The sequence below is a fragment of the Theropithecus gelada genome, chromosome 7b, assembly GCF_003255815.1.
Source record: "Theropithecus gelada isolate Dixy chromosome 7b, Tgel_1.0, whole genome shotgun sequence".
Classification (NCBI taxonomy): Eukaryota; Metazoa; Chordata; class Mammalia; order Primates; family Cercopithecidae; genus Theropithecus; species Theropithecus gelada.
Genome location: NC_037675.1, coordinates 1,619,130 through 1,633,047, shown reverse-complemented (window position 1 = coordinate 1,633,047; position 13,918 = coordinate 1,619,130). Strand labels below are relative to the sequence as shown.

At 42.6% G+C, this 13,918-nt stretch overlaps 1 protein-coding gene across 6 annotated transcripts in view; it reads left to right on the top strand.

The window, feature by feature from the left end:
* SH3GL3 (SH3 domain containing GRB2 like 3, endophilin A3) overlaps nt 1-13,700 on the top strand; it is a 167,789-nt gene extending 154,089 nt beyond the window's left edge. For 5 of the 6 annotated variants that reach the window (XM_025391823.1, XM_025391819.1, XM_025391821.1 and 2 more), the window contains one exon: nt 13,038-13,700. In XM_025391823.1, coding sequence (XP_025247608.1) covers nt 13,038-13,243 — 206 coding nt within the window. In that variant the 3' untranslated portion in view covers nt 13,244-13,700. Of the gene's footprint in view, nt 1-4,571; nt 4,769-13,037 lie in introns of all 6 variants that reach the window. The other variant, XR_003120464.1, reaches the window with a different exon arrangement.
* Nucleotides 13,701-13,918: the final 218 nt, after the last annotated feature.

Genomic DNA, 13,918 nt, shown 5'->3' with positions numbered 1-13,918 from the left:
ATTGACTACTTACTATGGGTTAGATATTGTATAAATACTTTGTATACATCTCTAGTACTATTTTTAGTCCCCATTTTACAGATGAGTAAGTAGAGGCTCTGAGAGGTTAAGTGAGATCTTCTCAAGATCAGAGAGCCAGGAAGTAGCAGAGCTGGGCATTTTACCTTATAGATATTTCATGTTATGTCATTAAGAAGGAATACTAGGGAATGTTATGAAACGGCCAGGACCATTGGGAATGATTTATTTCCAAGATTCATGATTATGGGGAATCTGTGGTCAGCAAGTGGTTGCAAAGGGAGCCCGCTGAATGCATCTGACTTGGAAGGGAAAAACAGAAGACAGTGAGGTCTTTGGCTTCCTCACTGAGGTCGCGCATGTCAGTACTTTGTCCCCTCTTTCTTGGCCAGTAGCTGGGTCCCTAGACTGATTAAGTTCCTAGAAGGGCGATGTTCAGACAGAGATCACAGATGTGCAGAAGCTGGCTTTTAAGAAGGCTCAGTGTCCCATATGCTCCACTGCAGCAAACTCTACTGTGTGCCACTGTGTGTCTTTTGCCTGTGCCTGTCCCAGGCTGCCTCTTCTAAGTTTCCCTCGGTGGTAGCTTCAAGTCCCCATCTCACACACCTAGCACTGGGCTTCCTTGATTTGTGGGTGGAATTTGTGAGTGTAAAGGGGGTCCTGTACTGTTTGTTTTTGAGGCACAGTTTCAAAAGAAAATGACATTTATAGCCTGCATTAATGGGAAATTACTTTCCATTAGGATTCTGAATGATTTGCACATAGTGTTTATAAAGTAAAGGAAAAATGTCAAGCATTTCTCTAACAAATGAAAGCAAAGCTCATGAGACTGCCAGAAATGAATTCCAAGAACATTTTCTTCATCATTTCTTCTTTCTAAAGAAAAAAAGAGAGATGAAAGAACAAAAGTCAATTAAGCAGAATGCATCGTGGGACTGAGATGGAATCTTTGATAATATCATTGCTAGGTAGTTAAGAGAATGAGTAAAGTGAGCCAAAATGGAGAAGGGGGAGAATCACATCTTGAAATGACAGGTTGCAGACAAAATCCAACTTTAGGTCCTGGCTGAGAGAAACGACTGCCTGTTCAAGCCCACGAGTGTAGGGTCATGCTGTTTCATCAGTGTAAGCTGCCCCTCTGTCCCCAAAGAGAAAAGGAGGCCAAGAAACATCCTTGAGCTGAAACGTGTGCCTGTGTAGCTCCCAGAAAACCACTGATTTTGAAGAAAATAGTGTAGGAACTTGTGACCCAGGCTCAAGTATCTTCCCCGCCCGTGAAGAATTTTTATTGGGTCCCAGGTTGTCACCTCCTGAATTATATATTTAAAGACTAAGGACAAAGTGTATTTTATCAACTCATTTTTTATGAAGTTTTTTTTTTTCTTCTTGCCGAAACTCTTAAAAGGGGTACCACTTTGTGTAATCACAACTAAGGGTTAACATGCCCCAAACTGGGACCTGCTTTAAACATATAGGAGACTGAAATTAGTTAACAAATATGCATTCCAAATGTGTGCTACAGGCACATCAGAGTGAGGTGAAATAAATTTCCCAAATGGCTTGTATTAAGACATTCTAACTCTCTTTAGGTATAAAAGAGACTTTTATAAATTTCTTGACACTTCTAAGGCAGCTTGGAAGTAATTTCTAGAGCCTAAGTCATTCCCCTCATTGGCACAAAATGTCTAGGATTACATTAGAAAATAAATATTTATTCAAAAGTGAAATATGAAGTTTGAAAATTAAAGAAGATGAACACTTTACAAATAGAAAGACGTGCAATTTTTTTAACCTACATTTCCGTAGAGGAAATTAAAATTTCACAGAGCAGTGACAATGGTGATTGTTCGGTCAGCAGGTTGTTTCTTACATTTCTTCCCTTCCACCTCTTTTCTTCTATTCCCCTTCCCCACTAACAGCCTTCCCCCCAGATCCATTTCCAGGTATTATCAGTAGTGCTTCAGAGTCAGAGTTATTGGCAAGAGAGAAAAAAATAAGGAAACAGGAGTCCCATGTTGTAGTTCAGATTCTGAACTTCTTAGTTGTATCAGTTGGGGTGAGTTTCTTAGCACCTCTAGACCGATTTGAACTTGTTCCTAGAGGAAGTGATTGGACTTAATACGTTCCAAGGTACTTTCTAGCTCTAAATTCTGTGGCTGCAGTAGTTATCTTTTGTGAGTACTTGGCATTCTTAATAATTTGAAACGTGGATAGGTTGAACATTTAATATTTTCTATATTTTAAAAAATATTTTAAAAATTAAAGTTGAAATATGATTATTATTACTGATCAGTAGCCATTGGTGAGGTGAACAGGAAGAGTCTCTCTGTTATTTTCCAGTCTGAAGGGAGATTTAGAGAGGGAAGTTTTCCTCACTGCAGGGAATGATTTTCTGCAATTATTCTAAATAGCCTGTAAAAAGAGTTTTGAAAAGCCATAAGACATAAATTCCGACTTAGTTGTGGGAATTTTGACTTTGCTGAAATGATCTCAAATGCTGCATATTTTAAAATCTTAACATATACTTTATAATGATACATTTGATCTGTAAGCTAAAATGTAAAATACCATCATCTAAATATTAATTTATGTACTTGTTTTAAAAAATACAGTAGAAGTCAGCTGTTTCCTGGGATTACAAACCAGGCAACAATGGTGTTGCACCATCCAGAGGACTCTGAACCCATATGAATGACAGCCCCTAGAGTTGTCCAGTGGATGTGGCTGCAAGTGCAAACTTGAATGCCAGATTATAGGAATGAGAGACATAGGAAAAGTGTAAGAAGGTAGTGCAAGGCTGGTGATAAATGGCTGACTCTAAGCTTCCAAGTCAGGATCATGACAGAGAGAGGTGTGTCCTTCAACAACTAGAAAACACTTATTCTTTCTGAAGGGGATGGCCAATAGTCTACGACAAGTGCCCCTTGCCTGAGAATGTGAGCCCATAATAGCTAGCCTTTCTGATTTTTCAAGATTAGCCAGAAACCCTATGTTTATGTGACATCTCCTGACTTTTAGATGTTGGCAACTAATCCACATTGTGAAAAAGCAAGGAGCAGGCCAGACAAGGTATCATCTGCAAGCTGATCACTATGCCAGTGGCCAGAAAGCCAACTCTAATGAAGGCTGCTGTCTGCATTTTCATTTTCCAGAACTCAGAGTGGCAAAATAATAATAATAATAATAATACAAAGAACAACAACAGCAACAAAAACAAACCACACACATTGGATCTGGTTGCAATAGAGGGGTCACCTGCCAGAAAGTTTATTTTGATAAATAAATGGGCCGCAGGTTTTGATATTTATCTGCAAACGTCATCTCAGTAGACAAGTCATGGTTTTGTAAGGTGGAGGAGGGCACAACTTTATTAATTAAACCCATCTAATATAACTCGAGTAAATTGAGGAAGATTGGCATTAAGCTTAACATAAAGCACACATGCTTATTTTTACAGATTTTAATGGTTAAGCTTGAGTTCCATTGACAAGTAATTTCAATAAATCACATCTCCTGTGGATAAATACAGGGCTGTTATTTCTAGAAAGACAGTTCATAGACTTTTACTAGATTTTACTTGGTAATGTACAACTTAACCATCATAGACCAACACTTAAAATTTCCAGATAAGGAAATCAGGACCCAAAGATGACCTAATCCACAGCAAAGATGCAGAGATCTGAAGCTTCTGTCCAGTGCGCTCTTACCCATGGAGAAAAACAATATGTTAGAGATGTTGAACTAGATAGTGTCTGTGGTATCTATCAGCATTGGACACCAGTGTTGTGTCTGGGTTAGATAGCGAGAAAGTATGTGCTTCAAACGAATTCTGCCATAACAATTTGAGATTATAAATGGGAAAAAAGAAACTTTTTGAAGGGAGTTTGAACCAGATATGCTTGTTTGGACTCAGAGGAGATGGTATCTCACAGATTGAGCATGGTGCCTGGCTCCATGCTCCTGGCTCCATGCTTTCAAACACTCGGTGAGAGTTTGAAAATGAATTGGAACCAGAAATAAACCTGAAAGTTCCAAATCAGGTTTCTACCCCACCGTGGTAGGAGATGAACTCTCTAGTCGGATGGCGCAGGTACAGTCAAACCTCAAGGTCACCTGGGTTCTGGAACCGAAGCTTCCAGGATACTTGGGGTCCCATTCCTGACTGGGGTGTGGACTCCCCCTACCTTCCTGTCTGTTCCTCAGCTTCTCTACAACTGGTGTAAGTAATAAGGGAACACGTTTGGATTTCCTGACTTCAGGCCAGGAAGTGAGCAGAATATGAGCCCACCCAGCCCAAAGGGGTGTTACCTGCCTTCCTGCAAAGTGGGCTTTGGAGTCAGAGGGAAGCCCGAATCCTGTCTCAGTTCATACCTTTGGGTCTCAATTTCGTCATCTAACGAATGCGGATTCTCATTAGTACCTCACAGGATTATTCTAAGGATTAAATTGGATCTTGTGAATTAGGGGTACTGGGCAAGGGACTCGGTACAGAGTAAGAGCCCACAATGCAGCACTGTTAATGTTACATAATCGGTTATCTGATTTCCCAGCCTACAGCAGACTGGAACCAGCAGATTAGGAAGGCCCAAGGGACTGCTTCGGGAAGGCCATTGACGGCAGGAAAAAGTGACAGGTCGCAGCCAGACTACAAGGGAGGCAAGAGAAAAACTATAAAAAGCAGGAACAAAAACACTCAAAAGACACAACAGTCTGGGGGATTTACTAAAAGACAAAGAGCCCTTCTCAGGTCAGTAGCTTCTGGGAGACTCCATACCTTGTACCCCAACAGCGACTTATGTTGACAGCATTGTGTGAATTACTTCTCTCTCCATCCCCTTTGCCCCTCAAAATAGCTGTGGGGGTGGGTCATAGTTTGCCTTTCAGTGGGGATGCTCTGACTGAATGCTTCCAGATCACGAAGTCCCCACAGTCAAGGCCAGCAAAGGAGTGAGCACAGTGGGCTCCTTCAGTGGTCTGAAAAGAACCCAAGTTCCACAAAAGAGCTGTGATTTTTAGTGCAACAGAGAAAAGGACGCCCCTTTCACCACTGACCAGTCCTTCCACCTTCACCTCCCTTAAAGTCAGGGTTAGAGATGGAGCCCTGGAGAACAGGCTTACAGATCCTGGCATATGGGAGAGAGAGAGAAGATGAGAAGGCCAGGCTGCAGACATGCCAGTCCCTTCTGATGCCATCTCTACTCTGGTGTCTAATTCACCACCTGGAGTGGGCACTATTTTTAACTGAAGCCTGAGCTGCTCACTTTGAAGCTGGAACTCAGGCTGAAGAAGACAGGATAGAGACTAAGTGCCCAGAAGTTATCCTTCCGGTGTGATAGGCAAGGCTAGGTGGGACATGGACAGACCTTCCTGGGGATCTGGGTAGGATTTAGGTAGATAATGCTCTTAGAGATCCTTCCAAGGCCTGGGAGCATCCTGAGGTATGCCAAACTGAGGACCCAAAGGCTCATTCCAAGCCCAGCTGATGGGCCACCCCATTGGCTGGAGTTGGCTCAGAAATGGTGTGGGAGAAGGCCGGGCGTGGTAGCTCATGCCTGTAATTCCAGGCCAAAGCAGGAGGCCAAAGCAGGAGGATCACTTAAGCCCTGGAGTTTGAGACCAGCCTGGGCAACATAGTGAGACCCCACCTCTACAGAAAATACCAAAATTATCCGGGCATGATGGTGCCTGTAGTCCCAGGTACTTAGGAGGCTAAGGCGGAAGGATTGCTTGAGCCCAGGAGGTCAAGGCTGCAGGCCGATAGCAGGGCACTGTACTGCAGCTTGAGGGACAGAGCAAGACAGTCTCAAAAAAAAAGGAAAACAGGAAAAAAAGGAGTAGGGATAAAACCACAAACTAACCATTTTCAGAGGGATATATGGCATAGGGATCAAGAACACGGACTCTCAACCTGGCCCGCGGTCAAGTCTCAGTGCTGTGGCTTAATTGTGTTAAATTTGTATGCCTCAATTTCTCCATCCCTCATATTGGGGGAAATAGTGGTACCTACTCATAGAATTTCTCTGGGAATTAAATCCATAAATCCACTAATATCTCTGAGGCACTTAGAATATTGTCCTGGCACATGGTAAACACTAACACCTGGGAGTTATTATTTCATCCCTGTAGCTGAGTGGGGCTGAGGAATTGTAGACTGGACTGCCTCTACCTTAATAAAATGTGCTCAGCATTTCTGCATATGCAAGTAACCCTTTGCAGCAGCAGAGACTTTAGCCAAAATATATATATGTGTATATATATATGTGTGTGTATATATATATGTGTGTGTGTGTGTGTATACATATATATATATATATATATATAAAATTAGTGGAGTTGGGGGAGGGGAACTGCAAATAATTTTCCTGCTGTTAAAATAAGAGGGACTGAACCATATTAATGCCAAGAGGGAAGTTCAGTTTATTTCAGGGGGAACGTGGTTTTCCTACCTCCTACTGTGTTACTGATACAGTACTTACTGACCAGCCATCTTAAACTCTTGGGGTAGGGTCTCTCTCTTTCTCTCTCTTTCCTAATGGTGTGGAACAGAGCTTGAATAATAAATATTTAACAGGGACACTCCCTTTTCTCTGTTAAAATAATCTTTGTTTCAATACTTTAACAAGGAAGACTGTGTTTTCCCACCTTGGCTGTCACGTTTGGTTGAAGTCAGGTCTCAGGAGTAAGAGAAAATAAACACAGGGCCACTTGGGGAGGGCAACCCTGGCTGAAGCCGTCTCACTGGACGGCCCAGAGTCAGGGGTTTCAGCCGCCTGTTCAAGGGCACCCAGATCCACAGCAGCCAGCTGGGAGCTCCTGTGCAACTATGCCCAGTGATTCCAGGTGCCAGCTACTGAATGCGAGAGAGCAAGGAGGTGGAGGTAGACGAGGAACTGCCAGTTGCAGGACCACAGGGGAAAGGGGAGGGGGTTGTCAACAAAGATGGGACACTGGTTAGGACCAGTCTTTTCTTACGAGATGTTTTCAGCTGAGGTGCTGGCTTCTGATGGTGGGAAACCAGGCATTCAGCTCTCTTGCAGAGGCTCATATCTAACAGAGTTGGAAAGCCTCCATTGAGGAAATCCAGCCCCTTCTGCCTGGACTCTGGGGCTCCATCCGTGGTGACTTTTGTGTCAAGGGAAAATTCACACACTGTCACTCAGGCGGGCAGCAACTTAATTTCTCTTTAGCTGAACTGAACTTGCTTGCAAGCCTCTATGTAGACCAATGGCGGAAACAACTTAATCTTTTTTCCATTTCTGCTGTTGACCAAAAAAAAAAAGTTTTAAAATCTTTTTTCCATTTCTTCTAATGGTGGAAAAAAGCACAACCTTGCCATTTCAAGGTAGCTCAGTCTCTTCCAATAGAAAGCGTAGACTATCCATTTATGACTTAGGCGATTCCGGATTTACACAGTCAATTCAGAGTAGAAATTCCCTATCAGGGCTGTTGGTTTTTCTTGAAGGTTCTCTCCTCCCACTGATCCAGTCCTAAGATGTTGCCTGGATGTGTGGGGAGTTTACAGAACGTCATGGTGTCAGGTAGGGAAGCTCGCTTCCACAGCTGAGGTGACTCGTCACAGGAGGCCTTGGGCCTGGGTCAGGACCTGCTGACATCTGTGGCCCAGGCCTTCTTCTCTGGGTTGCTGAATCTCTGCATTTGGAACCCTGTGTCACTGCCCCCAGGCTGTCTCTGGCCTCAGTGACCCCTCAGCATTCCTGCTGGGAACTTGAGGGAATTTGTTCACAGTTCACAGGGAGCCACCAGCCTTCAGGCCCCATCTCTACTTAGTGACGCCACATGGTTTCCACTGGGCTGCAGCCCCCGTGTTAGTCCAGAGAACTTTGATAGCTGCCTTCTCCCAGAATTTCTGTGGAAAGTGGAGTCTAAGACCCCCTTCCCCAGGGTGGCATCCAAGGAGCATTTCAATTTTCTTGCTCATCCTCTTCTTACTCCAGGCCCCTTCCCTACTTCCTTGCCTCCAGGAAGAACTTGTATCTCTTCTCTGGATGGCAGGAAACAGCTCCTCCTCCTCCATGGCTTGTAATCAAAATGCTAGGCTCTGAGTTCTTCAAACTCTAGTTCCTTGGAACCCAGAAGTTTCTCTCTCTCTCTCCCTCTCTCTCTCTATCGCTCTCGCTCTTACATCTTATAAAAGCCTACCTGGCTCTAGCATGAAAGCCTAAAAGCCTTGGCTTTCACAATGTGTCACAACTGAAATGGTTTTATTTGGGAACTTAAAAGCTAAACATTGACTGCTTTGTTCATGTCTGGGTTCTACCCTCCTCCTCAAGTAAAAGAGGCAAGCCCCAGCTCCTTGGGTTGAGGGCCCCAAGCAACAGAAATGACCCAGAATGAAAAAGGCATTGATACTTCAGAATATCATCTGGCTGCATTGTGTAATTCAGGGCAGCCAGTCTGAGCTCTGGTTGGGGTGGATTTAGCAAGTGCCAATTGCTCTTAGTGTTTTAGGCAGCCCAGTGGTGGCTGGTGGGCCAGGTGCACTTGCACTGCGTGAGTCAGGGGGCTCTCGAACAGGGTCTTTCTACTCAGTGGTCTCTGGAGAGATGCCCTGTCTTGGGTTTAGGTGCTGATGGAGTGTGATAGGAGTGCTGGTCTCTTTCCAGCTCTCAGAATATCAAAGTGGGCAATGTGGCAGTGGTTCCTTGCCAAGAATGAATGACATGAGAAGTGAGTAATGCAGCTTTTCCATGATTTGTTCTGTGTGTGTGTGCAGCAAGAACAGGTTTACACATGGAGGTGGTACATACACTTGGACAAGTGTATGCCTGCCACTAAGCATTTTGGTCATTACAGGTGGCTTATAGAGTAAATAGGAGGGAAATATATAAATGTATCTATCTGTCTATCAATCAATCAATCATTAGCCCTGTAGTCAGTGTATCAGCCTATGAAATGTCTTGGCAACCCTTAGTAGTATCATGTAGGAGGTGACATGGAGCAAGGTAGGTGATGGCCTGGGGTCTGGAGCCCTCCTGTTTCTGGCTCAGCCAGTAGCCCTGGGGCCAGGCCATTGTGACTTCTCAGAGGCATTGATGGCTTCTTTTTGAGAAGGGGAGGACTCATGGAGGACTGCCAAATTCCATTCTAGCATTAACATTCTGTGTTCAAGGAAATGTTTCCCAAGACTACCATGTGGTTTGGCACCTGACTGGTAAAAACTAGTACCTGACTCTGTTAAAAACTAGTAGTGGGAGAAATGCTAAAAGAATAAGAATTATTTTTATAATCCACATTAAAACAGTATACATTAATAAAGTAGACTTTGACTCACAGCTCAGGTTGCCCTTTTCAGTGCTCAGCCCCCGCCTATCCACCCATATATGTACTCCATGACCCAAGGAAAATGAAAAGTTCTGTATTGTAAGCCCTCTATTCCCCTATGCTTTGTTTGAAATCGTTGAATGTTGTTCTGTTCAAATTCAAAATAGTGAACTAAACCCCGATATTTACAGCCTTCTACCCCCTAGCTTTCATCATTATGACAAGAGGAATACACAGACTTAGGGAGGGGTGGGGTCTGTCATGGAAGGAGCCATCCAGAGGCGAGAAACATCATGTAGATCGTAGAGGTTATATTGCAGGTGGGTCCAGAGTTTCAAAGTCATCACCCGGGACAGGAGCTGCCTCCCTGAAGAGGAAGAAGAGCTCCCCTACCATTACCCCCTTCCCTTTCCTCGCCAGCTGAGTCTCTTTAACCTTTAACGCTTCCCTGGGGGAAGGAGAGGGGAGGATCATTTCACTGGTAGTTGTCAACCTCCCCTGGACATTGGAAGGACCTGAGAAACAAACAATACTGATGCCGGAGCTTCTGATTTCATTGGTTTGGGGTTCAACCTGGGCAGTGGGCTGTTTAGTGCGCCACCAAGTTGAGAACCACTGCCACAGGAAGGCAACAGGAAGCCACCTTGGTACAACCTGTGGAACTTCGCTGATGAAGGCTCCTTAGAGTGCCCTGTTCCTTAGAGAAACAGGCGCTACTCTGTGAATTTCAAGCTGTCTAAACAAACATATTATAATCCTTCTCACACCAGGAATCTCCACTGCCCCAATCCTTCTCTTCCTCCTCCCACAATGTTGTCACCTCTCTACCTCTCCCCAGGACAAAGGGGCATCTCATTTGGACAGCCATAGAGATACCCCATACCTTCGGTGGGGAAAGAACATAATCTCTGGCAGAACTTGCTTCAATTCTCACTTGAAGTCTAGAGGGAGGAAAATGTCTTATAACAGAAAAAGGAAATAAAAATGGAAATCCTCAAATAGGATGGCAAAAGTCACTTATTAAGAAAAAAAAACTCCTAGGATTAATCTTATTAATACTCAAAGAAAAAAATATGAACCAGTCAAAACTGAAGTGAGATTTTTGTGAGAGAAACGTGTCACATTAATACTAAATATACCTAGTTAAATGAATTCATGAGAATAGCAAGGAAATATTGAAATAGAAGAGTAATGACTATGAACTAGTTTTACTAGTTATTAACATTTTATTTATTTATTTATTTTTATTTTTGAAATGGAGTCTCACTCTGTCACCCAGGCTGGAGTGTAGTGGTGTGATCTTGGCTCACTGCAACCTCCACCTCCCAGGTTCAAGCGATCCTCCCGCCTCAGCCTCCTGAGTAGCTGGGATTACAGACATGTGCTACCACACCTGACTAACTTTTGTATTTTTAGAGATGGGGTTTCACCATGTTGGCCAGGCTGGTCTCAAACTCCTGGCCTCAAGTGAACTGCCCACCTTGGCCTCCCAAAGTGCTGGGATTACAGGTGTTGAGCTACCACACCTGGCCTATTAACATTTATTATAAAGCTACAGTATTTAAAACGATATGGTACTGTTACCAAAATGAGTCAGTGGGACAAAATAGAAAATCCAAAAATAGATCTAAGTCCCATGATAATTAAATATGTGATAAAGATAAAGGCAATACTTGAAATCACTGGAGAAAATATGGATTATTTAATTATGTTGGTATAACTGCATAAGCATTATTAAATATAATAGATATTTACCTCTTTTTGCCAAAATCCAAATGGATTATAAAAGTAAAAGTTCTGACATGAAAAATAAATAAATAAAAATACTAGAATAAAATTTAGTTGAGTATTTATATAGAACTGTGGAGAATAAACCAGGAACAGAAAGTGTGACTAGTTTGACTGTTTATACTGTTAAATTTGTGCATTCATGCCACCACAAAACAGAAACCCTTTCTCTGCCCTACCGCCAGCAAAAACTTCAAAAACAAAACGAGGAAAAAAAAAAAAAAGAAGAGATGATAAGTTGGGAATAATGTTTGTACCAGAAATGACAGATAAAGGGTAAATATGTGTAGCATAAAGGGACTTCTAAACATTTTAAGAAAAATAGTGATATCAGGTCGGTGCAAAAGTAATTATGGGTTTTGCCATGGAAAGTAATGGCAAAAACTGTGATTGCTTTTGCACCAACCCTAATAGAAAAATAAATTGACACTAAATGTCAGATATTTTAGAACAAATTCATGTTCTATGACCATGAAATCCTTTTCTTGGAATTTATCCTCAGGAACTAATTGTGCACATTTGTGGATATTTATGTGTAAGCTTTTTTTTTTTCCCCAAAGAATTGTCTATAAAAGCCAAGGGGGAATAAAAGAGACAACAGAAAGAAATGAAGCAAAAGGAAGAGAAGTCGAGAAAAACAGGGAGGGAGAAGGAAGGAAAGAAGGAAGGAAGGAAGGAAGGAAGGAAGGAAAAGAAGAGATGAAAAGAAGAGAAGGAAGGAAAAGAAGGAAGAACCATAAATGTCCAACAGCAGGAGACTAGTTGAAGAAATGTTACATTGTTAGAGTTGACAGCTAGTCAGTAACTAAAAGTAAAATTGGAATATATTCACCCTAGTGGGTACAAGAAGAATCTTTTATGAAAACAACTATATGTAAATATATGCACAAATGTAATCATGAAGACATCTGGAATCTGAAAGCTAGCCCAGTTATCTCTGGGGTAATGGGTTACAGCTTTGATTTTTCTTTCTCCATTTTGCATACATGTATTTTTTCTTTACAATTAGCATGCTTTTGTTTTGAAAAAAATTGTTTTTGATGTTATTCTGGGAATAGATGTCAGTAAATATTCTTGTCTGTAAATTCTGGTCTGTAAATATTCTTGCCTTTCTTGTCCTGGTTTCTCTCCTCCCAGCCCTCATCCTGCCCATGCACTAGGAAGATCTTGCTGACCACCAAGGTCTTCCCTGCTACCCTGTCCCCAGAGCTCCCGAACCATGAGTGATATACACTTCATATTTGTTCTCTAAAAGTATTTTGGCCATGCACAGTGGATCACGCCTGTAATCCCAATACTTTGGGAGGTCGAGGTGAGCAGATCACTTAAGGCCAGGAGTTCGAGACCAGCCTGTCCAATATGGTGAAACCCCACCTGTACTAAAAATATAAAAATTAGCCAGGCGTGGTGGAGCACACCTGTAGTCCCAGCTGCTTGGGAGGCTAAGGCACAAGAATTGCTTGAACCTGGGAGCCAGAGGTTACAGTAAGCCAGGATCACACCATTGCACTCCAGCCTGGGCGACAGAGCAACACTCTGTCTCAAAAACAGATTAATAAAAGTTTCTCGTGTATTTTCCAATCGCCACAAAGAAACTGTAAGCTCCCAGAGAGAAGGAGGTGGGCCTTGTGATTCCTCTGTCCCTCCCTTAGGACTCCAGTTGGAGCTGAGGGACTGCTTTTGGGAGATGGGCTGGGCATGACTTCTCTGCCTGGGAGTATTGAAAAGACAGACACTGGGCTTATGGGGTCAGCGCAGGCAACTGGGAGAGCTGAGGCAGCCAGAGACCACAAACAGCACCCGTGAGCTGGGTGGAGCTGGCCTTGTTGTGGGAAGGAAGCAGGGCCTGCTGTTAAGGGTCTGTCTAAGTTTTTCCACATTTCCAATTTCCCATGGATAATCTATCATGTTAACTTGTACTTTTTGTCTCCATATCATGCGGACAGGTTCTAACATTCCCATGGACCAGCCCTGCTGTCGTGGTCTCTATGACTTTGAGCCAGAAAACCAAGGAGAATTAGGATTTAAAGAAGGGGACATCATTACATTAACCAATCAAATAGATGAAAACTGGTATGAAGGAATGATACACGGGGAATCCGGATTCTTCCCCATTAATTATGTTGAAGTGATCGTGCCTTTACCTCAGTAAATGTGTAACACACTCTGGACATACTTTCATAACTGAAATGAATTCACACCAATGTGCTCTCAGTGTGGTGTTCTGTGACATCCTTTGCTATTTGACCAACTTAATGACTTTTGTATGTGTGTTCTCTTTATAATGTATTTTGTATCACTTTAGTTTGTATAAATGATTTTCTTGTCTTTGCTACATGAAAATATTGTTTTCTTTTTTGCTTCTTGTCCTAAAAGTCATTGGTTAAACGTATATGCTTCCTGTGACTAAAAATAAGTCTCACCCATTGCAGTTCTGTCAATGAATGGCCTGTATTCCTCAGCTGCAATGAAATGGTAACATTTGAAACTAAGAAATGCTAAATATTTTGTTTCTCGACATTCCTGATGACATCTGGTCTTTTTTCTTCATTGTATTTTAAGCTTACCTGTGAATAGCCCAATAAACATGACACACTGTGTTGGCAAAAGGCCTTGGTTATTTTTAAGTTGAATTGTTGATTTTTAAGTCTTCCAGCTGCAAACTGACACCCCATGGCCAACCAAAGTGTCACAGCGTGGATGCTTAGATGATGCCTTCTGATGGGAGCCTTCACTTTCCACCTGATTCAAACATGACACTCATCCTCCTTCCAGTTGGGGGATGGAAAGCCCTTCTGCCTACCTTCAAGTTTATTTATGGAAGACC